This window comes from Rhinopithecus roxellana, chromosome 10 (assembly GCF_007565055.1).
Source record: "Rhinopithecus roxellana isolate Shanxi Qingling chromosome 10, ASM756505v1, whole genome shotgun sequence".
NCBI classification, from domain to species: Eukaryota; Metazoa; Chordata; class Mammalia; order Primates; family Cercopithecidae; genus Rhinopithecus; species Rhinopithecus roxellana.
This window is the reverse complement of record NC_044558.1, coordinates 57,112,857-57,134,371: the sequence shown is the minus strand read 5'-3', so window position 1 is coordinate 57,134,371 and position 21,515 is coordinate 57,112,857. Positions and strand designations below refer to the sequence as shown.

At 52.9% G+C, this 21,515-nt stretch overlaps 2 protein-coding genes and 1 long non-coding RNA gene across 3 annotated transcripts; 2 read left to right on the top strand and 1 right to left on the bottom strand.

The window, feature by feature from the left end:
• The first annotated feature begins 1,388 nt into the window (after window positions 1–1,388).
• Window positions 1,389–4,698, top strand: HOXC11 (homeobox C11). The gene is made up of 2 exons (XM_010373881.1): window positions 1,389–2,184; window positions 3,444–4,698. The coding sequence occupies exons 1-2, from the start codon at window positions 1,503–1,505 to the stop codon at window positions 3,674–3,676; spliced, it is 915 nt and encodes a 304-aa protein (XP_010372183.1). The 5' UTR covers window positions 1,389–1,502; the 3' UTR covers window positions 3,677–4,698.
• Window positions 4,699–12,214: 7,516 nt separating this feature from the next.
• LOC104670577 lies at window positions 12,215–13,814 on the bottom strand. The gene is made up of 3 exons (XR_749156.2): window positions 13,744–13,814; window positions 13,232–13,351; window positions 12,215–12,417 (listed from the first exon to the last, which is right to left on the bottom strand). It is a non-coding gene; the product is annotated as an uncharacterized LOC104670577 (long non-coding RNA).
• HOXC10 (homeobox C10) lies at window positions 13,414–18,540 on the top strand. Its single transcript, XM_010373879.2, has 2 exons — window positions 13,414–14,278; window positions 17,430–18,540. Exons 1-2 carry the CDS (start codon window positions 13,528–13,530, stop codon window positions 17,705–17,707), a joined length of 1,029 nt encoding a protein of 342 aa, XP_010372181.1. The 5' UTR covers window positions 13,414–13,527; the 3' UTR covers window positions 17,708–18,540.
• Window positions 18,541–21,515: the final 2,975 nt, after the last annotated feature.

Genomic DNA, 21,515 nt, shown 5'->3' with positions numbered 1-21,515 from the left:
TTTTTGCCCCTTGGACCCAGTCCAGAACCTCTCAATAAAGTGACTTTCAGATGCCCAGATGTGTCCTGTGGTGCTCAGAGGGGTGGAAGGCAAGGGGTTGGGGATGCAGAATCACTGAGCCTACTGCTTGGGCTACAGTTACCCAGGAGGCTAACAGACTTGGAGGAGGGCAGGGCAGGACTGAGAAATAGGAAGGAGGCACTAAGATCTGGTCACAGCCCCAGGGACAGGGGCTGGGGACTTTGACTAGGGAGTGGCCCCTGGGTCTCCCCTGATGCTACAGCATCCACCGCTCCTTTCTGCTGTCTGGCTAGTCTCTTCTGGAGACCCATACCTGGCCCCACTCCCACCTTACAGTCCCCAAAATCATCCAAGGATAAGAACCCCAAACCTAGTCCCCTCACTATATTCTATCTGGACCCCTACACTAGGCTTCTTTTCAGCCCACTAGCTGAGACTGAGCCACTAAGCCAAAGGGCCCTGACATAGAAGATACATGGCTCTCATTCCAATCCTTTTCTTTGGGGTTTGGGATTTGAAAATCCACAGTGGATGTAGCTTTCTTCACATTGATTGACAATAAAGGCAGGCATGAAATATTCACCCAGGGCCACTCTCTCATACTAAATATTTAACACAACATTAGAGAAGGTTTCTCCCAGACTTCGCCAGGCACCGGCTGGGCGGCTGGCGCACTGCTCACCACTCGTTTATGACTAATCTGACTCCCTAGCCAGCGGCAGCACAGCAAGCCAGACAAAGTTGGGACACTGGCTTGCAGCTGGGCTGCCTCACCTTTGGGAAACTTCAGATACTCTTCCGGGAGTCTCTCTAAGGACTCCAGAAAGGTAGTCTTGACACCCAGCTCTGGCCAGGAAAAGAGTGGACTTCTTCAAATTCTTGTGAGCAGGCGGTGACTCTGCAGGTTGGAAGGGTAAGAGTCCCTGAGATTTAAGGGAAAGGATTCACTTCTCTGGGGAAATCAGGCAGTGGGGAAAGAAGTCCTCACTCCCACCCTTCTGGTGCTGATCACAGAGAGGAGGCAAGACCCCCATACGTGAGAGACCTCCTCCTTCCCCCAATCCTGGGGGAGAAAAAGAGCAGCAGCTAGAAAAAAATACAATTACCCCCTCCCAGCCACCACCCTCGCCCGTCCCACCGCCCACCCCACCCCAGCCCTCTCTCTCCTCTTTTGCTCGCGCTGTGATATGGAGAGAAGGGGAGTGACGAGAGAAAAACGAATACAAATCTGCAATTGATTTTCATAATGTTTCTGCGGTGTTTGCAAACCAATCGCCTGAACGTCCCCGATCTTACCTAAGAGAGAACCCCTCCTACGTCTGCGAAGTGCTCCGAACTGATATATGACAATATCTACTTTGGATCACGTGCTCAGGGAGAGAGACTAAGACGGATAACGCGTCATCTCGCCTTCCCAAATTTTCCCCCCTCGCTAGACCGGGTCCAAAACCTCCATCCGGAGCCGGCAGGAGAGGAGAACGATGTTTAACTCGGTCAACCTGGGCAACTTCTGCTCGCCGTCGCGCAAGGAGAGGGGCGCAGATTTCGGCGAGCGAGGGAGCTGCGCCTCCAACCTCTATCTGCCCAGTTGCACTTACTACATGCCCGAGTTCTCCACGGTCTCCTCCTTCCTGCCCCAGGCCCCCTCTCGTCAGATCTCCTATCCCTACTCGGCCCAAGTGCCCCCGGTCCGGGAGGTCTCCTACGGCCTAGAGCCAACCGGCAAGTGGCACCATCGGAACAGCTACTCCTCCTGCTATGCGGCGGCCGACGAGCTTATGCACCGGGAGTGCCTGCCTCCTTCCACCGTCACCGAGATCCTCATGAAAAACGAAGGTTCCTACGGCGGCCACCACCACCCCAGCGCCCCGCACGCAGCCCCCGCCGGCTTCTACTCCTCAGTCAACAAGAACAGCGTCCTGCCTCAAGCCTTCGACCGTTTCTTCGACAACGCCTACTGCGGTGGCGGCGACGCTCCCGCCGAGCCCCCCTGCTCCGGCAAGGGCGAGGCCAAGGGGGAGCCCGAGGCGCCCCCGGCCTCGGGATTGGGGTCCCGGGCTGAGGCGGGTGCCGAGGCGGAGGCTGAGGAGGAGAACACAAATCCCAGCTCGTCCGGTTCAGCCCACTCCGCGGCCAAGGAGCCGGCCAAAGGAGCCGCCCCCAGTAGGTAGCAGCGGCCGGGGAACGGGCGGGCAGCGAGGGAGGGAGCGAGAGAGGGAGGGCGGGAGAAGGGGGGAGGCAAGAGGAGCGGGGACGGCCTCGTGTTTTGGGTCAGTCGGGTTTTATGTGGAGTTTTATAAGCATTCAAAGGATTTTATTATAACCTACAAAGCCCTCTCTCCCAACGACTCGACTTTTTACGATGGAGAAGGGGTGGGGAGGGAGGGAAAAGGGCTCTTTGGAAAAGCCGGGTGAACCCCCCCCGTTATCTCCCTCGGTCTGTGAAATTTTTAAAAGCGCCACCATTGCGGGCGATATTAACTTTGATCGTGAACTTAGAGGAGCATTTAAGGAAGGATGGGGAGCCGGGCTGCCGAGGAGTGGGAAGGAGGGGAGGGGTGGAGGGGGAGAAAGGGGAGGGCGAGGGAAAGACAGGGAGAGATCCAGAGAGGGGGAGAGGTGGGGGAGAGGAGCAATGGAGCAGAACCTGAGACCGGAGAGGCAAGCCAGGGCCGCTATGATCCTTTTTAAAACTAGTTTTGAAAATGTTCAAACTATGTGTTCGCGGGTCCTCCAGCAGAAACCCAAGCAACTCTGGGGTCAGCCGCGACAGGGGAATGGGGCGAGGCGCCGCAGGACTCCACTGCGCTCCAGGCGGGGGTCTGGGCGTTTCTCCTGGGTACGCGGCCTCGGTGCTGGCCTAGAACTGCGGTGTGGAAGGCGCGGCCCCGCGGGCGTCCCGGGGCGCCAGGGCCCCGGAAGCGGCTCTCTGGTGTCCCGGTGCCTGCTGGCCGGCTTCCTCCCCGCCTCCCCACTGCTGTCGCCAGATCTCACTGCTTCGCGCCTCTTCTCAGCTTTCCCTCCAGATTTCTAGGAGGGGGGAGGCTGGGCTTTCCGAACCACTGGGAGGGCGGCGCAGGAAGGGCCCGAGGGCCGAGGGGGAGCAGACTGGGGGCCCGAGGGCACGCACGTGTCCCCGGAGGGCTTTCCTTCTGTCCCAAACCCTGTCAGCCAGCCGCGGCTCTCGCCTGAGGACTGGGTACGAGGTCGCGCAGTGGCCGGGGGTCGGGACCCGCTAGACCTGGCAGGGGGTCGAGGCTTGCTCCGGCGCTGCAGCTGCAAGACAGCCAGCCGCCTGGCGGGAGGGCTGCCAGCGGTGGCCTAGGAGAAGGGCCGCTGAGCGCTCAGCGGTCTGGGGTCGCCCAGGTCTCACGTGTCTCTCTCCCCCCTCTCCTCGCACTTACCCCCTCCCCTCCCTCCAGACGCCCCCCGCACCCGCAAGAAGCGCTGCCCTTATTCGAAATTCCAGATCCGGGAACTGGAGCGAGAGTTTTTCTTCAACGTATATATCAACAAAGAGAAGCGGCTGCAGCTGTCCCGGATGCTGAACCTGACGGACCGACAAGTGAAAATTTGGTTTCAGAACAGAAGGATGAAAGAAAAAAAACTGAGCAGAGACCGGCTGCAGTATTTCTCGGGAAATCCGCTGCTGTAACCTGCAGACCGGGCCCTTTTGGGGGCGGGGGGAGGGGAAATTTATTTTATTTTATTTTTATTTTTTATTTTCTAACTCGTCTTCTTTCCGCGGGTGGAAAACTGGACTGTGGCCAGGGGTGGCCCCCACCGCTGTGGCCGGCACTCCATTCTGGAACCTCCTGGACCCTCGGTCTGACTCTCGCTGTGGGACGGGGACCGGGCCTGAAAAGGGGGTGAAGGGAAGTGTCTGATGCACGGCGAGTGAACACCGTTGGCGCCGAGGCCAAGACTTTTATTTAAAAGAAAACACACCTCGGCGACAAAGTCTTGCTGCTGCTCGGATTGGGTGGGGGAGGGGCGACAGTAGTGAGCGCCTGAGCCGAACAATCCACGAACTAAAAGCCTTCCCTTGCCCAAGTGAAAAGATCCGCTAAGACAGCATGTCTGCCAGCGGAAACTTCTCGGGCTCCCTCTCTACCCCGCCCCACCCAGCCCCACTACTTTAGGGGGCAGCTAAATGTGATCCTGCCTTGCTGTGAAATTTCTGTACCTTCGACCTGGTGTTAGGTGTGCAAAGTCCGTGTCCTACCTCCGTCTTCGCCAAGGCCCCGCCCGAGCCTAGTTGTTCTCCCCGTGAATGTGTAGAACCTTCCTTTGAAATTTCTTAATTGGTGCATTGAGGTTTCCAAACCTTTTTCCAAGCAGTGCCCCCACTTCATGGATTTATCTATAGTCTATGCAGTCGTTACCTCTTTTTTTTTCTTTTTTATTTTTTTTAAGAAAAAAGAACATTGGGGTGGTGGAGGCAGTAGGGAGATGGGATTGGGCGCCTCCCGCTTGCTGGGGCCTGGATTTTTGTAAATAAATTTCTTTCCACCTGGAGGGGACGGGGGACGCCCCCAATGAGATTCAAATCACCCATCTCTCCTCCTATGCATGAGTGCGTGTGTACATGTGCACTCCCCACCCTGCTCCCTTCCCAGAGGGATTGCTGTGAAAATTTTTTTGGTGGCAAATAAAGATAAATTTCATTCTGTTCAATATTATGATTTTATTTGACCCTTTTATTAACCCCTCTCCTCTTAAAATCCTCCATGCTCCCATGGCGGCGGCGGAGGAGGAGGAGGCAGGAGGGCAGAGCCCAGCGGGTGAGGACAGGCAAGCAGAGGTGAGATAGGCCGGTGCTGGCCGGCCTGGAGCTCCTCTCCGCTGGCAGGGTCAAGAGTATTGCCGTAGTTTCCTCACATTCTCAAACTGAGGACATTCCATAGCTACTCTGAAGCTCTCCTTTCTCACGTGCAGCTCGAGCTGTGTCCAAACGCCCAGCAACGCTTTCTGTTTAAGTACACGTTTGTTGTGGAGTTAATTGTAACCATCATCGAATTTAAATTTATAGGAATTTTTTTGGCTCCACCGCCCTTCTGCCAGATGTCTCCGTCTGTCGCAGTTAAATGTGTAGTGTGAAGGGTAGTGCTTTTTTTTTTTTTTTCTCTCTCTCTCTCTCTATGAGAAGTCTGTATTGGAATTTTTACACACTGTTTTTAAGGAAGGAGGGGACAGAAGGAGAAACCAGCCCCCTCCCTCTCCTCTCCACAGCTCCTGGGGGTGGGAAGGTGGGGCCTGGCTGCTTTCCCTCTGGCACAAATGGCCAGGCTCTTCCAGACACAACAAGACGCCTGTACTGGGGCCACCCTGATGTTTATACATTGGGTGTCCCACAGTAGAAAGCCCCAGAGATTTGTTTTGTAGGGGTTGGCACTGGGGATGGAGATGACCTGTGGGGACAGTCACCATACCCATCTATATTTGCTGCAGGTTTCTTCTGTATAAAGATAATCATGGCCCTTGCAGTGCTTTCAGTGAGGGCACTTCGTTGGTCTCTGTTTCAAATTCGTTATTTGGGAGCAGAGGTTCGGGACCACTTATCTCATCTTTCCCCTCTCTTTCTGTCTTTGTATAATTCAAAGAAAATGTTTTTGTCAATACAATTCTGTTGGATGAAAGGAAAAAGCATCATGACTATCAAATCTAGGTTCTGTCATTTTTGATGGTAAGAATCCCTGCAGTTTTGGCATCTAAATTTCTAATTTGTAAATGTGGGTCGGGTTGTGAGACAGGATTTGCAAACTAGGGTGTATATGCAGCCCACAATTCCCTCATGTGCCCACACACAAACGTTTTATTTAACTCGGTGTGCCTATGGGTGCACATAAGAAGGAATATTATTTGTATGCTTTTGTCTGTTGTATGGAGTAAACCTGACCACATGCACATCTAGAATTTGTATCTCTGTGGTGTGTAACCACTGGCAGTGTTTGTTGAGTGTGGGCAGGAATGCAACTGAGGGGCCTCTGTACGTTTGTGTGTGTGTGTGTGTGACACTTCTCCAGGTATGATGTTTATCCACTAGCCACATTAGGAAATATTAGCCTGCTGGTCATGTTTCCTGTAAAATTAGGCTAGAGGAAACTCTATAAGATGAACCTATTTATAAAGCAAAATATTAGCCTCCAAGTGCCTGATTTTGGAGAAAAATATTTAAAACCCACAGGTACCACTTTCTCTGCAATGTGCAGCCCAGAAATGTCCTCTGCTCCAAAAGAGAGTTCTGCTGGATGAGAGGAGAAGGTCATCATGAAAGAAAAACAAAGGCTTCTGTGACCCAAGCCAGGAATCTGCCAGTCCTTGGTGACCCTCTAAAAAGGAGGAAAAAGGGTTTTTTGGCCCCCAAACAAACCCACCTTCGGTCTCCCAAGGTGTCCAACCCCCCTTGCAGGTCAGGGGCACTCTGGGCTCAACCTCTTGGGGTAATCCTCTCCAGCCGCAGCACTGCCCAGGAACAAAAGATCCTCGTCTAGACGCTGCCATAAAGCACCCCCTCCCCACCATGTCTCTAAACCCAGTTTCATTTCGACCTTAACGACTCAGTCTGGCCTGTATTAGAAACCGCTTCCGCCCTAAATAGTAAACAAACCTGTAGTGGAGGGTCTTGGTTCTCCCAACACACCCCAGACCCCCACCTCCTCAGCCCCTTGCCCCACATTTTTCCTCTTTTCTCCAGCCTTTCTCAGCTCCCAGCTCCCCAGCCCCTTTCCTCCCCACCGCCCCCCCACAGTAAATAAACCTGAGGCCGAGTTCAAAGTTTCCCGGAGCTAAGGAGGAATGCTGGTTGTAAAAATCCAAGTTTATAGCGCACGTGGGAGTTTACAAGGGTATTAAGTGGTATGGGCTGAGAGAGCACTCTGGGCCCCTCCCCCTCCAACTATGGGCTTTGGGGGTACAGGAGGAATCAAGGGCACTCGAAATGAGAAATGGGTTTGGGAGTAGCCTTGAGTTTGGGGTTTCTTTGTCACTTAGACTCTTAGGTGGCTGAGGTTTGGCGATGCAAGGGCCCCTTGTAAGAAGACTCAAAACCCCTGCCAAGCACCTCTGAGAGAAAGCCCCCTGGCTCTAGGTGTCCCAGATGGAAAGATTGGGGAGCCCTGTTTTGGGGGAGCAAAAGGTGCAAACCAGGTGTCTGAAAGGTGAACAAATTTGGGGATACCTAGAGTCAGTTATCAACCAGAATGAGAGAAGCTACCTTGGGCTAATTTCTCCAGTGGGCTGAGAGCAGAGGGGGCTCTTCTCTTAAGGGCAAAGAAGAACTTTGAACTTCAAGGGAGTCAAGGGCACCACCCCTTCGCTTTCTCCGCCTCTCTCAGGAATCCGTAGGGCAATTGTTTCTGGGCCAGTATTCCCTGAAGGGGGGAGCCACTGGGGTTTTCTGGTGCCCTAGGGTTGGATAATGCTGTTTGCTAACCCCTCCCTACTCAGAGCCCGCCAGAACCAGTGCACGCGACTGCACTCTTTATTATTCATATAAACCTTTGGAAAAGGCAACGCCCGGGAAGTTTTTATAACTTTGTTTGGCATAAAAATTTTACAAGATTCCCCATCCCTTAAAAAAAAAAAAAAGTAAGTTTTCGTCTTGCCATAGGATGAAATCACAGGTCTTTGAAAGGCAGGGGTGAGAGGGGCTCTGCGGGGTGGCAGTGCAGGGAAGGGAGTGTATGGGAGCTGCCTTTCTCTAAGGCAAAAAGGCTTGAAGGTCTGAGTCAGTCCTTCCTGAGGCCCATCTTGGACTCAGCTTTGGAGCATCTTTGGACAGAGTCCTGTCCACTCTGCTCTTGCACACTTACAAACTCTAAAGGTTTGGACAATATCAGCATGACAAGACCTTCCCCCATCACACCCTCTTGTTCTCGTGTGGGCACTACTCTCTCTCTCTCTCTCTCTACACACACACACACACACACAGACACACACCTCTCTGCACAGCCCCCGTCCAATCCACTGCACAAAGCAAAGACCCATAACCTTGACTCAGATGCTGATTTGGGAGGGTCTCTGCACACACAGCCCTGCATCCTGGCCTGCCGCCTGTGAAGTCAACAGTGGGTTTGAAGAAAGAATCCAAAACACCAAGAAACTCCTGCCCAGAGGTTGCAGTGGTTGCAGGACCAAAGGAGACAGAGGGCCAGCAGGGCTGCAGTCCAGGAGCAGAGAACAAAGGCGGCCATGTGGGAGATGGACTTGCCCACGGATGACCCCTGGACCTGGGACTGACAGAATCCCATTCGCTCATTTCTCCTGGCTCCAGCCTTGGGAGCACCAACTGGGCTCAACTTTGGGCCATTTTAATGTTTCAGCTTTGGAGGTCAGGACAAAGATGGGACAACTTCTCCAAAGGCAGGCCTGGTAGACAAGCCTCCTTTGGGGTGATGGAAGTGAAAATACATGACCCCTGAATCCTGGCACTTCAAGAAGTCATCAGCATTAGTGTGGATGTGCCCCAGAATCCGATTTTTCCTCCCTCTAATGGCGACTGCTGAGGCCTGGCTGCTGGCAGCTGGCAGCCCTACACTTCGCCTTGTGAGGAGGAGCTGAGCTAAGGCCGTGGGCGGGAGAAGGTCAACTCCAAGCCTTAGCAGCTGGGCTAGGGAGGTATGCGACTGAGCCTGGTGCTGTCCCCCTCACTAAGCCCAGCACACCGGAGAAAAATAAGAAAGGCTAGGAAAGAAAGTCAGGGGGAAGGAAATAATTGGAGAGAGAAAAGAGCAAAGAAAGAAGGAGAAAAGGAGAAGGAGAAAAGAAGAAGGAGAAAAGAGCAAAGAAAGAAGGAAATTAGGAAATTCGAGAAATAAGGAAGAAAATTAAGAAAGAAAGGATTGGAAAAAGAAGGAAAGAATATATTACAGGCAGAAAGGAAGAAGAAGAAAACCAGAAAGAAGCAAATAAAGAGAAAAGAGAAGGATGAAACAAGAAGGAAAGAAAGAAGAGAAAAAAAGAAAAATAGGAAAGAAAGGAAAGGAAGGCAGAGATCTTTGAAAAGGAATTTAACCGGTAAGAAAGGATCGGTGTTTTTCTCCGGAGCAGGCCAGCCTAACCACAGCTCCGACTCTAGCTGGAAACCTGACTTACTGGGGGCAACTTAGAAGCAAACCACTAAAGTGGGGAGCAGGGCCTGCCCCTAAGACATCCTCCCACCCGTCTCCTCCCCACAAAGCTTCTCTCCGAGGTGTCTTTGGTCTGGTTTCAATTCAGGGGACAAAATTAAATAACTGGCCAGCTTCGGCAGGGCCAGGAAGCAGTCAGACTGGTACGGGTTGTCAGAATTCGGGATTCGGAGATCTCAGACAGCACTTTGGGTAAAAGTGAATATTTGTGGCTGTGTACACATATTTAAGTGCAAGTTAGACACGTGTATAGATGCTGAACTCCGTAGCATCTGTGTGCAAGTGTGTACAATGTCAAGATGTGACAGATTCTGCTGGCCGAGCTACCCCGGGGGCTGTGAGGTCCAGAGTAGACAAGAGGCCCCGCTAAGCGTCCTCGGCCTCCTACCTTCCTCTATTACCTGTTTGAAAATATTTTTCTTTTCTGGGTCTCTGGGCATTCCGAATTTTGCCTGGAATTTCCCTGCTCCCAATTCAGCTGGGGCACAGCCTGGTGCTAGTGAAGAAGAAAAGGAAATCTTTTCTTCAAGTTTTGGGAAGAGAAGGATTTATCTCGGCCTCCAAAGCAAGAGGAAAAAAACTACAATCTCTGGTGTGATTCTGTTTTCTCTTTGCTTAGAAAGATTTCAATACACACACTTTGTTTTTATTTTATTATTTAACCCAAAAGGGAAAGACATTCTTCCTTTTTCACTTCATCTTCAGAATTTCCCAGTTGACTTTCTTAACCTCTTGGGGAAACTCTGAAATTTTTGCTGGAGAAACCAGGGTGCTTCTGGGGTGTGTTGAGGGTTACAGCCAGGAAAGCAACCAAGGTCCTTTTTTGTTCATTGAGCATATTTTCCTTCTGCTTTCACGTGGGGACCCCTAGCGCCCCAGCCCTTGGGCTGCCCTGTGGAACCCGCTGGATCCTCCCAGAGTATTCATAGAGCTCCTGAACCCTCCTCCTCTGCACTGCTCACAGTCCCACAGGCAGAAGGAGGCCCAGCCCCGTCCTTGCTGCCTTTCCAGGATCTGGGTACCCCGGAAGGGAGAAAGGGGTCAGGGCACTGGCCCTGAGTGGGATTTGTCAGGTCGTATGCACAGCCTGGCCCCACTGTGGCCTGCACCCCTTGGATTTTCATGTTCACAAGTTGAGGTAAGAAGGGGGAGCCCCAGACTTAGGCATAGGCATAGGTCTCTCGGCACCCTCGGAAAGTTGGGGAAATTGATTAATTAGAGTCCATATGTGGATGATTCTAGCAACACAGGCCTTCCCTGGATCCTAATCCAGTTGCCAAGGGCACAGGCTGAAGGGTCTTGGTCCTGTGGGGAAGGGCGGTAGGTGCCTGGCAGTGGCGGCAGGCGGGGTGGCTGTGGCGGCCCGCATGCCTTTGAACGCCAGGCCCGGACAATAGGACGGAAACAGCCTTTGCTCGTGGCCTCAGGAAAGACCGAGCCCAAGGGGGCAGGGCTGGGACCCAGGCCCCCACAAATGCTCCCTTCGCCAGGCTCAAACACTCACTTTTTCCTTCCTTTTACCTCCACTGAAGCAGAATCCCAAAGTCTGTGAAAACCCAACAAGTTATTCAGGTCTGTGTCGTCCAAGAGGGCTCTAGTTTAACAGCTCTGGGTTTTCGTTTATCTTGCGTAATTAGAGGCAAACATTTGTCCCACCGGGGGTCCCACTTAGGCTGATGAATTTGATTTCTTTTTTCATTAATGGGCCGTGTTTATCATACTTCTAATTATTTCAACTTTAAACACTATTCGTTCTTGTGAGGAGGTAGGAGTCGAGGCGGGAGGCTCCTCCCCGGAGTATTATTTTCATTAATGATGGCGAGCGACTCTGTGCTCTCCCTTGGCTAAGGTGAGAGGTGGGCTTGGAAAGAGGTTGGGTGGTGGCGCCCCTGAGGCCGATGGCTCTGCTCCCTGTCTGCTGGTTCCCTAGGCTAGGCCTTGTGGCTTGTCTGAAGTTTATCTCCTTCACCCTTTGCTGCCGACTGCTTCACCCCCTCCCAAGCTGGGCTCAAACCCTTTGCGGTTCTTCCCTGGAAAACTTTCTCTGATCCCAGCCTGGCCTGGCCTGGGCAGAGGCTCGGGTAGTGCTGTCCTGGCCCCCAGCTACTAACACCTAGAGGAAAAAACAGAAAAGGCTGAGGTGGCCAAGGGGCACTTGGCCGTGGGGAAAAGGACGCACCGGACTCCAAAATGGGGGGTAAGGGTAGGGAACTGGAACGCTAAATTCCTGGGAAAAGCACACCAGGCAGGAAAATAAAGGAGACGTGAAAGAGGGGGGAGGGAACCCCCAAAGTCATATAATTCTCAATTGCTTTGGTATTTAATTTCATCGTCCCATAAATGAGAAAATATCAGTTCCCATACTAAATTTTTATCCCTGACTGATAAATATGACGGGAAATTTTCGTTGGGTCCTCGTAAAAGGGAACGGTTTCGATCAAACTGGTGGGGAAAGACTAATGCAGATAATACAAACAGAGTGGCCATAAAGTCTCGCCCGTTTCCCGCGGGATGGGCGGTGGGACAAATGGCTCCCTGGATTAACTGCTGCCCGGACTGTCCCAAGTCTGGGGCCTAAACAGCCTAACCTTGCCCTGGATAACCCCCATGCTGAGGCCAGGGTGACCCTGCAAATGAAAACACAAAACCATTTCAAATCTCCCCTGGCAGGTCATGCAAGCAAATCATACACTACACATTTCCTTCCAGTTTTCCGGAGGTTCAGGAAACCCTGCGTCTTCTCTTTCCACCCCTGGATGGGGAAATTCGGCGGATTTCTTTCTGTGGTCTTCTAGCCGCAGCGGGCTTGGGCCTCCCTGGAAGCGGTCTAGCCTCCTCACTCCTCCACGCCAGGGCGCTGGACTCCAGTCCTTTCCCCGCCAACCTCCAGCCCTTCGGAAAGTCTGAACCCCAGGCTGTGTCCAGGGAAAAATGTGGGGCGACCGGAAAGACAAGTTGTTCTCCAGATTCCGTTTCCTGAGGAAGGGGTGGAGAGTTTAGTTCGCTTTGGAAGAAGGCGATGGAGAAACGGAAATAACTATTTGAAAAATACGGTTCCCCTTATTTCTTCCTTTTATTTAAAAACAACCACAAAAATAGACTGGTCTGTCTTCTTTCAAACATGCTCCCAGCCCATGCGCTCTGTAAAGGACGCCTCTCTGGGTCGGGTTTTGTTGTGTCTTGTGTGCTGGTTCCCGTGTCATACGTGACTCCTCCAAACTGACCGAGGCTCCGCAGGTTCCCTCTTTCTTTCCCGGAATATTCCCTGTTTTAGTGGGGGCAAGGTCAAGCGGAAAGCGAGGGCCGCCAGGGCCTGAAGTAAAGTAGCAGAACCGGCTCCAAGGCCAAAGCCTTGTGGGCCCCTGAGATGGTGACCCAGGAGCCGCCCACCCTGCCAGGCCCAGGCCGCAGCTCTCGGGTCGGGGATCGGGTGCCTCTGGTCTCTGGCTTCCTCTTTCTCCTACGCCGCGTCCATTCGGAACCTCCTTTTCCGAGCAGCCATGAAGTGACCGTGACCCCCTCCCTGGCCCACCCTAGAGGCTGGAGATTCCCCGTCAAACTCCACAGGAAACTTGCAACTCCACCAACCTCCAGCGCCGCGGCCCCCAAGCTTCCAGCCTCAAGGGCCAAGTCCGGAGAAAAGAGGAGGCGGGAGAGCAGAAACTTTAGTCCTGTTTGGGATTCCTTAACTTTTTTTCCCCTTTCTGTGCTCACCAGATCCCCCCACTACCCCCCCAAAAAAAACCCTCACCCCACTCCCATCTCCAAGGGAAGAAGCGGGAGCCGGGGCCGAGGAGATGAAAAGGGGAGATGAAGAGTGGGGAGAAGTACCTGATTCGTGTCTCGACCTTTTAATTTGAATTTGACTGTTTTGAGCCCCGGGTAGCCTCGCTCTCACCCTCTCTCCCGCATTTTCCCCCTCTCCGCCCCCTTCTCCCCAGGAGTTACAGGCTGGTTACTGGATAAACAAACCCCACTCTTTCCAGAACCCTCACCCCCATCCCCCTCCACCCCCCTACCGCCCCTGCAGCCCGGGGGGCGCTTCCTTTGTTCGCCGGGAAGGGCTCCGGTGCCCCTACCCCGAGGCAGCTGCTAGGTGGCGCTGTTACTCCACTCTGCGCGCTCCGCCTGCCGACAACTTGACCCCGCTGACGTCACGGCCGTCTGAATCATCAAGGCCATTTTCAAATCCCATTGGTCTAGCCGTCACATGGTGAGAACCGAATGCGCGGATAATTATGGAGCTGATATTTCCCCCCCTCCCCTTCTTTTTCCTCCCTCCCCTCCAACCGCGCCCCCCCTCCCGGATGGGGGAAAAAAAAGATGTCAGCTCCTCCGCTGTAGTATTGCTCCTTAAAAACCCCTCTCTCTGAAAATGACATGCCCTCGCAATGTAACTCCGAACTCGTACGCGGAGCCCTTGGCTGCGCCCGGCGGAGGAGAGCGCTATAGCCGGAGCGCAGGCATGTATATGCAGTCTGGGAGTGACTTCAACTGCGGGGTGATGAGGGGCTGCGGGCTCGCGCCCTCGCTCTCCAAGAGGGACGAGGGCGGCAGCCCCAGCCTCGCCCTCAACACCTATCCGTCCTACCTCTCGCAGCTGGACTCCTGGGGCGACCCCAAAGCCGCCTATCGCCTGGAACAACCTGTTGGCAGGCCGCTGTCCTCCTGCTCCTACCCACCTAGTGTCAAGGAGGAGAATGTCTGCTGCATGTACAGCGCAGAGAAGCGGGCGAAAAGTGGCCCCGAGGCAGCTCTCTACTCCCACCCCCTGCCGGAGTCCTGCCTTGGGGAGCACGAAGTACCCGTGCCCAGCTACTACCGCGCCAGCCCGAGCTACTCCGCGCTGGACAAGACGCCCCACTGTTCCGGGGCCAACGACTTCGAAGCCCCTTTCGAGCAGCGGGCCAGTCTCAACCCGCGCGCCGAACATCTGGAATCGCCTCAGCTGGGCGGCAAAGTGAGTTTCCCTGAGACCCCCAAGTCCGACAACCAGACCCCCAGCCCCAGTGAGATCAAGACGGAGCAGAGCCTGACGGGCCCTAAAGGCAGCCCCTCGGAGAGCGAAAAGGAGAGGGCTAAAACTGCCGACTCCAGCCCAGACACCTCGGATAACGAAGCGAAAGGTAAGGCCGCCTGGGCCGCGGGCGCTACTGGGACGTTCCGGCACTTGGTCTTCGCGGCCAGGGGAGGCGGGCAGGGGAGAGGGTTGGGCCCAGGAGGCCCCAGACCATTTCGGGAATGCGACCCTGGCTTGCGGCTAGTGTCTGCTGAGCTCCAGGCTGGTGGCGCGTCACTTAGCTGGGGAAGGTAAGCGGCGACGTGGAGGTGTCTGCCCGGCCCCCGCCATGGGTGCTAAGGCGGGGGCGGTACGCACCGCTGGCAGCCTGCAGGCGCAGTGTGCTGCCCCGGACGGGTGGCTGCTCTCAGGCGCGTGCTGGCTGTGGTTTGCTTTCTCAGTGCTGGTGTCCTGGGGAGCTGATGTCCCCCAGCTCAGGTCAGGGGCTTGCAAAAAGCCTAAAATGGCGATCTTGGGCCAGGGACTAGGGAAGCTGGGGAGATGGGGGGGTTCTCTTTACTGCGTTTTCCCAGTTGAAAATTGTTTCCTGCGAAACGCGATTTGTTGTTTGTGGGTCTGATCTGTGCGTGCGGCTTGGGCTCCTGCGGCTTTTGGCTCGGCCGGGGGCCTTGGGCAGCGAGGCTGGGGCCGGAAGAGGTGGAGGTGAAGGGCTGCCGGCCACGGCCCTCCCTCCTCCAGATGCCTGGCTTGGATGGCGTTGGAACAGGGCATTTGGAATGTTGTAAGTTTTCTGTTTCCTCTTTTAATTTTTCTTTTCCATTTTTTCTAGCTAAATTATCTTTTTTCTTGGTTTCCAAAAGCAGCTTACAAATGAGTGGTTGGGAAATTTCTGTGTGCGTGGCAAGAGGTTTTCTCCTGAAAGGGAATGTGGCTTTGGTTGGATTTCACTGTAATTTGGGTTGAGAGAAAGCCCAGCCAGAGTTCAAGCTCAGGGTTCAAGATTCATTTCTGCTGTAGGAGCTGGAGGCCTTGGGGATCTTTCTCTGATACTTGGGGAAAGAATGTGGAGGAAACGGGAGCAGGGGAGGGAAGCTGAGGGGAACGACTTTTCCTGAAAAGTTGTAGCAAAGAGCTTCAGAAAAAGGCCCAACCAACGGGGAAGAATAAACCTGCTCCCCACAACACCGGCTACTGGTGACAGAATATAAGGGGCTCATTGGGTATAGAGGCAGATGAAATATTGAGAGTGGAGCAGGCTAGGGGCGGCCTGGATCTCCTGGTGCTTTGTATATGGACGCGACGCACACGCATGCCTACGGGCGACCTGTGCCACACTCACACACATCCATATCGCATGCTCCTTGCACACTCACACATACCACTCACACACGCATGGGCACTCTTTTGGCGGGCAAGGGCAGAGCCTCATCCTCTTGGGTCTGCAAAGGTGGCCTTGGCAAATCATCCCCATAGAGACACTGACTGGAAGATGAGCACTGGTGTGTTCATGAGGGGGAGAGTGAGGCGCCTACAGCCTCGAAGCCTTTCCTGTGGCACGTGTGCAGTGTGAAGGTTTAATCTTATACCCTCTCTACTGACCCTGAGCTTGGTTAGGGAGCAGATTTGAGGCAGGAAAAGCTGCATTCTAGCCCCACCAAAAGCAAAGTCAAGGTTAACAAGTTCACCTCTTAACTCGACCTGCACCCATTCCCATAGGCTCTCCTTTTTCTCTAGCTGTCCCCACAGCAACCTAATCCCTCCCACCCCAAGGAATCCCTCTTACCCTGTACCCTGTCTGTGTCCTTCTTTCCTCTCCTCCTATTTTGATGTCTCCACCAGTCCAGAGGCAAGAGAGCTTTTGGCTAAACTTCCCCATTTATAATTTATCTTGTCCCCCCGCCCCACCAAACCTAATAACCTCAGTAAGAAAATAAACAGGACATAGTTACATGTGGAGAGCCTGTAAACAATCTGGCAAGAAGCTGCAGGTGCAGAGACAGGAGAGAAAATTCGGAACATTCAGATTTTTTAGACTGCAGCCTCAAGTTTGCCTTTTTTGTGTCTTTTCTGGTTCCTCTTAGGCCCCCGCCCCACCCCACCCCCATCAAGATAAGATCCAGGAATCTGGCAGTCTGATTTGGAATAGGGAGGAGAGAGAGCTCAGAGCCATCAGCAGAGTCCTTTGCTGGGTATCCTCTCAGGTCTTTGGACTCTGTGTTTTGCCCTTAAAAAGATGGCCAGGTTCCCTTCTGCTGCTTGAGAAGCAGGGCTGGTCCATTTCAGTAAAAATGTGTGTCAGGGAGAGAGGCTGTCAATAAGATCATGGGAAATGCACAGTATTCTATAGTATCTCCTTACATAAATAGACACATGTACATATCTGTGTGTGTGTACTTACGTGTATAGGTGTGTGTATCTCTGCAGGTATACATGTGTACTTGCAGGCATACACATCTATGTATGCACAGACTGGGCAGGAGGTTTCTAGGAGGCTGCATTTCCTCAGGATATGTCTCTCCCTTGAGCTTAGGTCCTTTGACCAGGAAAGTTGTTTGAGGACCCTTTAGGATACCCCAGCTCTGTTGTCCCTGACCTCTGCTGCTCTCACAAGCTCCCCTGCCTCAGCTACACATACCTGGGGGAAATGATTAAGAGAGGAAGAGATGGCAATGGGAGACCTAAGGGAGCAGTGTCACTTTGTGGCAGCTCAGGCTGCGGTAAGAGCTAGGGGTCCAGTGCAGGGACCACTGCAATGGCCTCTGGCCACAGAACCTACAACAAAGTCCCTCCACCAAGTTGAAACAGGTCAAAGCTCTCTGGGAATTTATCTGGGCTGTGGGTGGACTCTGCTCTGGTCTGGGGCCTGGAAAATGCTTTTCCTTCTGGTTGGATTTTTCCAGAGCTGGAATGGAACAGAGAGAAGGGGGGACCTGGCAAGATGTAGGGAATCTGCCAGGGTCAGCCAGCTGGGGGAAAGCGAGGGTACTCAGGATCTTTTAGATTAAGGTGGACTTGGGTAATTTAAATTTAGTAAACGCTTGGAGGCAAGAACTTCGTCCCTTTATCTCCCTAAGTCTAAGCCCCAAAGAAATTGTAAGAACACTGAGCCTAAGAGGAGCCCACTGGCCAGGCCCCTAGGGCAAGAGCAGCTCCCCTATGCTCCCTCAGCCACCCCACAGCAGGCTGGCAAAGGCTGCAGCGCTGAGAGGGTTTTCGACTTCGAGGGATACTTATGCAAATAATGTTATTTTTAACAGAGGAGATAAAGGCAGAAAACACCACAGGAAATTGGCTGACAGCAAAGAGCGGAAGGAAGAAGAGGTGCCCCTATACTAAACACCAGACGCTGGAATTGGAGAAAGAATTTCTGTTCAATATGTATTTGACGCGAGAGCGCCGCCTGGAGATTAGCAAGACCATTAACCTTACAGACAGACAAGTCAAAATCTGGTTCCAAAATCGCAGAATGAAACTCAAGAAAATGAACCGAGAGAATCGGATCCGGGAACTGACCTCCAATTTTAATTTCACCTGAGCGCGAGGCCTCTCCTCCTCCCTTCCCCCGCCTTCCTTTCCCCGCCCCTCCTCCCTTTGTGCCTGGTGATATATTTTTTTTTCCCTCCCTGAGTATAAATGCAACGCGCCTGCAAAAAAGGCAAAGACCTCAGACTCTCCTTCCAAGGGACCTATGGTTCGTGCTGCAAAAATGCTTCCACTTAAAGCATGAGAAATGGGGTGCCGGGGTGTGGGGTGTGGTGTGTGCCCTCATAGATGGGGGTGGGAGTGTGGCTGGTGTGTGTGTCAAACCCTCACTCACCCATGCACTCACACACAGCATTCTGTTCTCTATGCAAAGTTAAGATCGAATCCACCAGCTTGTAGGAGAAAAAGAGGAAAAAAATTAACCAGAGAGGGTCTGTAATCTCGCAGAGCACAGGCAGAATCGTTCCTTCCTTGCTGCATTTCCTCCTTAGACTAATAGACGTTTTGGAAAGTTCGGCTAGTGTTCATGTGTTTGTCGTAGCACCCAGAGCCTCCACCAAACCCTCTCCGTGTCTTTACCTCCCAGTCGCTCTAAGAATCTGCTTGAAGTCTCGTATTTGTACTGCTTTCTGCTTTTCTCTCACCCCTCCCAGCACCCCTACATCCCCCATCTATTAACATCTCAGAAATTTCATCCAGAGGAACAAAAAAATTAAAAATAGAACATAGCAAAGCAAAAACAGAATGCCCCCCCCCCCCCATATTGCCCTGTCCCTGTCTGGGAGTTGTGTTATTTAAAGATATTCTGTATGTTGTATCTTTTGCATGTAGCTTCCTTAATGGAGAAAAAAATCCTAATAAATTTCCAGAATCATAATCCTCAAACGGATGTTTTTTTGTTTTTAGTGATTTTTAGCGACACCCCCTCCCCCGAAGAGGCTGTGTGTGGATGTGTGTGTTTTGTGTTTGACTCATCTCCTAGAGCCTTTCTAGAACGTCTCTTGGCGGGTTTAATGTAAGTGAGAGACCATAACGTTGATTTAAATATTATCCAGGTGACCACAATAAGTCAAGGTCATAAAACAGTAATGTCAGGACGGTCTTGGTGCGCGCGAGAGGTGGATTTTATGATCTGCAAATATAATGTGGTGCTGCAGTAAAAGATGCATTTAAAGGTGACTGGAGGAGGGAAAGAGGCAGAGAGCAAACTGCAATCTTGAGGAGCAGACGGATCTGATTGCCTGGGGTGCTGGGCTGGGCACACCCCACTGCTGCTGGGGGTCACCCAAAGAGCCCCCCACCCATCCAAGGAAAGGAATAAACTTAACCGCTGGAGGGGCATGAGGAGCTCAGCCCCCCCAACCTCAACAGCAGCTAACAGAAACGCCAGGAGCAGCAGGAGGAGGAGGCAGCGACAAGGTAAGAGAAGCGGTTTCTTGTTCTTTTCTTGGCGGCGGAGTGGGGACGAGTGGTGTCCCCAGGTGCCCGGCGTCCAGCAGACAGAGCCTGGAGGAAGGTGTTTAGGGCATCTGTGCTTGCCGGGAATCCAGGCTTTCCTTGTGGCCGCTGGCAGCGGAGGGCAGCGACTGGGAGCTCCCTCTCCTCCCCTCCCCGGCCCATTGCCGTGGGAGTTCCATGGTTAAAGGGATAAATTGATGGTTTTTGGCTTCTTTATGTTTTCGGGCACTTTGGGTCTCCTTGAGGTCGACACTCTGGTCTAGGTGTTGCTCAGTCTGGTCGTCTGTTGGTGGGGGAGGGGGAGTACAGCGGGTTGAAGCTTGAAGCTTAGGTTTTCCTGCTTTTCGCTGGTTTGGGTATGAGCCTTGTCCAGCCTCTTGTTCCCTGAGCTCCCTGGCTATAGGGTTTTGCCAGGCAAGTGGCCTGATTGGAAGTGGCTCCAGAGCACAGGGCTATGATTCAGCCACCCACATTCGCTGAGAAGCCTAAACCGAACTGAGAGGGAGAGGATCAGAAGAAGTCTAGGAGAAAAGAGCAGGAGAGCCAGATGGACAAGACAGGGGACCTAGCTCCAGAGTGGAAGGAAGATCCAGCTTCCCCCAGGGCCAGGGACACATGCAAGGGAATAGCTCCACTGCGGTGCTGGGGGTGGGGCCGGGATTTGGCGGCCAGCGGTCCCATTTCACCAGATTTTTCCTGAGCGATTTGCTTAGACCAGAAACTAATGACGGCAGTCAGACCCCCTACCCACCCAGCAACCCAAAGTCTACTCTCTAGTCCTTAGGGAGGTTGTGGGGGCGGAAAGGGGGACGGGGCTGAATTTCTTCCTTCCCCAACCCCCTTCCCTTCTCCTCCGGATAGATGCAAAGCTGAATCTCCCGCCCTGCTCGCTCAGCTGATCTGTGGCTTAGGTAGTTTCATGTTGTTGGGATTGAGTTTTGAACTCGGCAACAAGAAACTGCCTGAGTTACATCAGTCGGTTTTCGTCGAGGGCCCCAACCCACCTCTCCCACTCCTACCTTCCCCAGTGGGACTGCCCCCCTGCCCCCTCCCAGATAGGGCAAAGTGGGTGCAGACCAAGGAGGGGAAGCTGTGAGTGGGGTTGGAGAACAAGTCTGGAGAACCCTGCTTTATGCCGTCCTCTCCTCAACCTGTCCCAATCCCTGTGACTAAGAGAGAGGAGTTTTTCCTGCAGCTATTGTCTCCTGGGCCCAGCTGATGGAGACAGACAAAGAGGGTCCAGCCAATTCCAAGGAAATTCAGGAGTTTGAGTAAGAGGTGGCTAGGCGGGCCAGCTCAGTTGGGCAGCAGGGTGGGGCAGAATCATTAGCAGAGAGAGGAACACAGAAAGAGAATAGGGTCTCTGGAATGGTTAGCCTCTCCCACCTACCACCTCCAGTCGACTGGGGCTCGAGATTCCCCTTAGAGAAGTGGGGCACCTGGAGGTTCCAAGAGTTGGGGAACTCTGAGTGCCAGCCCAGCCATTTCCCCTTCCCCTTCTATAGCTCCAAATCCAGGGGAAGGACATGTTTAGGGTGTTGGTAGGTTATAGAAAAGCCATCAAGTCCAAGTAGAACCCTTCACACACGCACACGCAACTGGGAAACATCAGGGCAAAAACCTGACTCTGGTCTCTGTTTAGTCGTCTGTGGCCCGTAGGCCTCGGTCTCTGTGACTGTGACTGTCAGGCTGTCTTTGCACTATGTGGAAACGTATGGGTGAGCAGAGGCTGTCCGTGCCCACCATTGCTATGTTGGTGGAAAGGTTGTTGGCTGATGCCAGGGGGAGGAGGGGAAGAGAATGGGGTAGAGGAAAATCTGAGCCCTGTGAAACTTTGCAAAGGTTCTTCTAGTCCTTTCCCCTTCTGGTTCTTCGATTCCGCCCCTGGTTGCTAGAGAGAAAGTTCTCAAAAGAGGTTTCTTTGCCTGCCTGCGGGCGGAGTGGCGGGGGGGGGGGGGGGGGGGGTGGGGGAGATAAATGGGGGAGGGGTTAAGGAGACTGAAGAGATACACCCCTGTTCTCAGAGATACTGGGGAATAGAAGCCAAAAGAAGGTCAGGTTCTTGGTTCTCTTACTGTGAAATTATTATGATTATTAAAACATTATAAACTTCTAAACAGGGAAACAAAATTATGTCCCCGTAACAAAATGTATACAGAGTTCTATATTCTCACAGTAATCTGCTGGGAGGGATATATGTGACCTTGTATGAGTGTAGGCTCTGTGTCTGTCTCCCCTAGGCTCTCTTAAATACCCTGCATGTATTTATACACACACACATTTATTTTCCCTTCTCTCTTATGCAAACATATTTGACTGCTAAGGAAGCTGGAGGAGAAAATGGGAAGAGTTTCTTGTCTCTCTAGCTGAATTGTTGGTCTGTCTATCCCCCATCCCTTTGT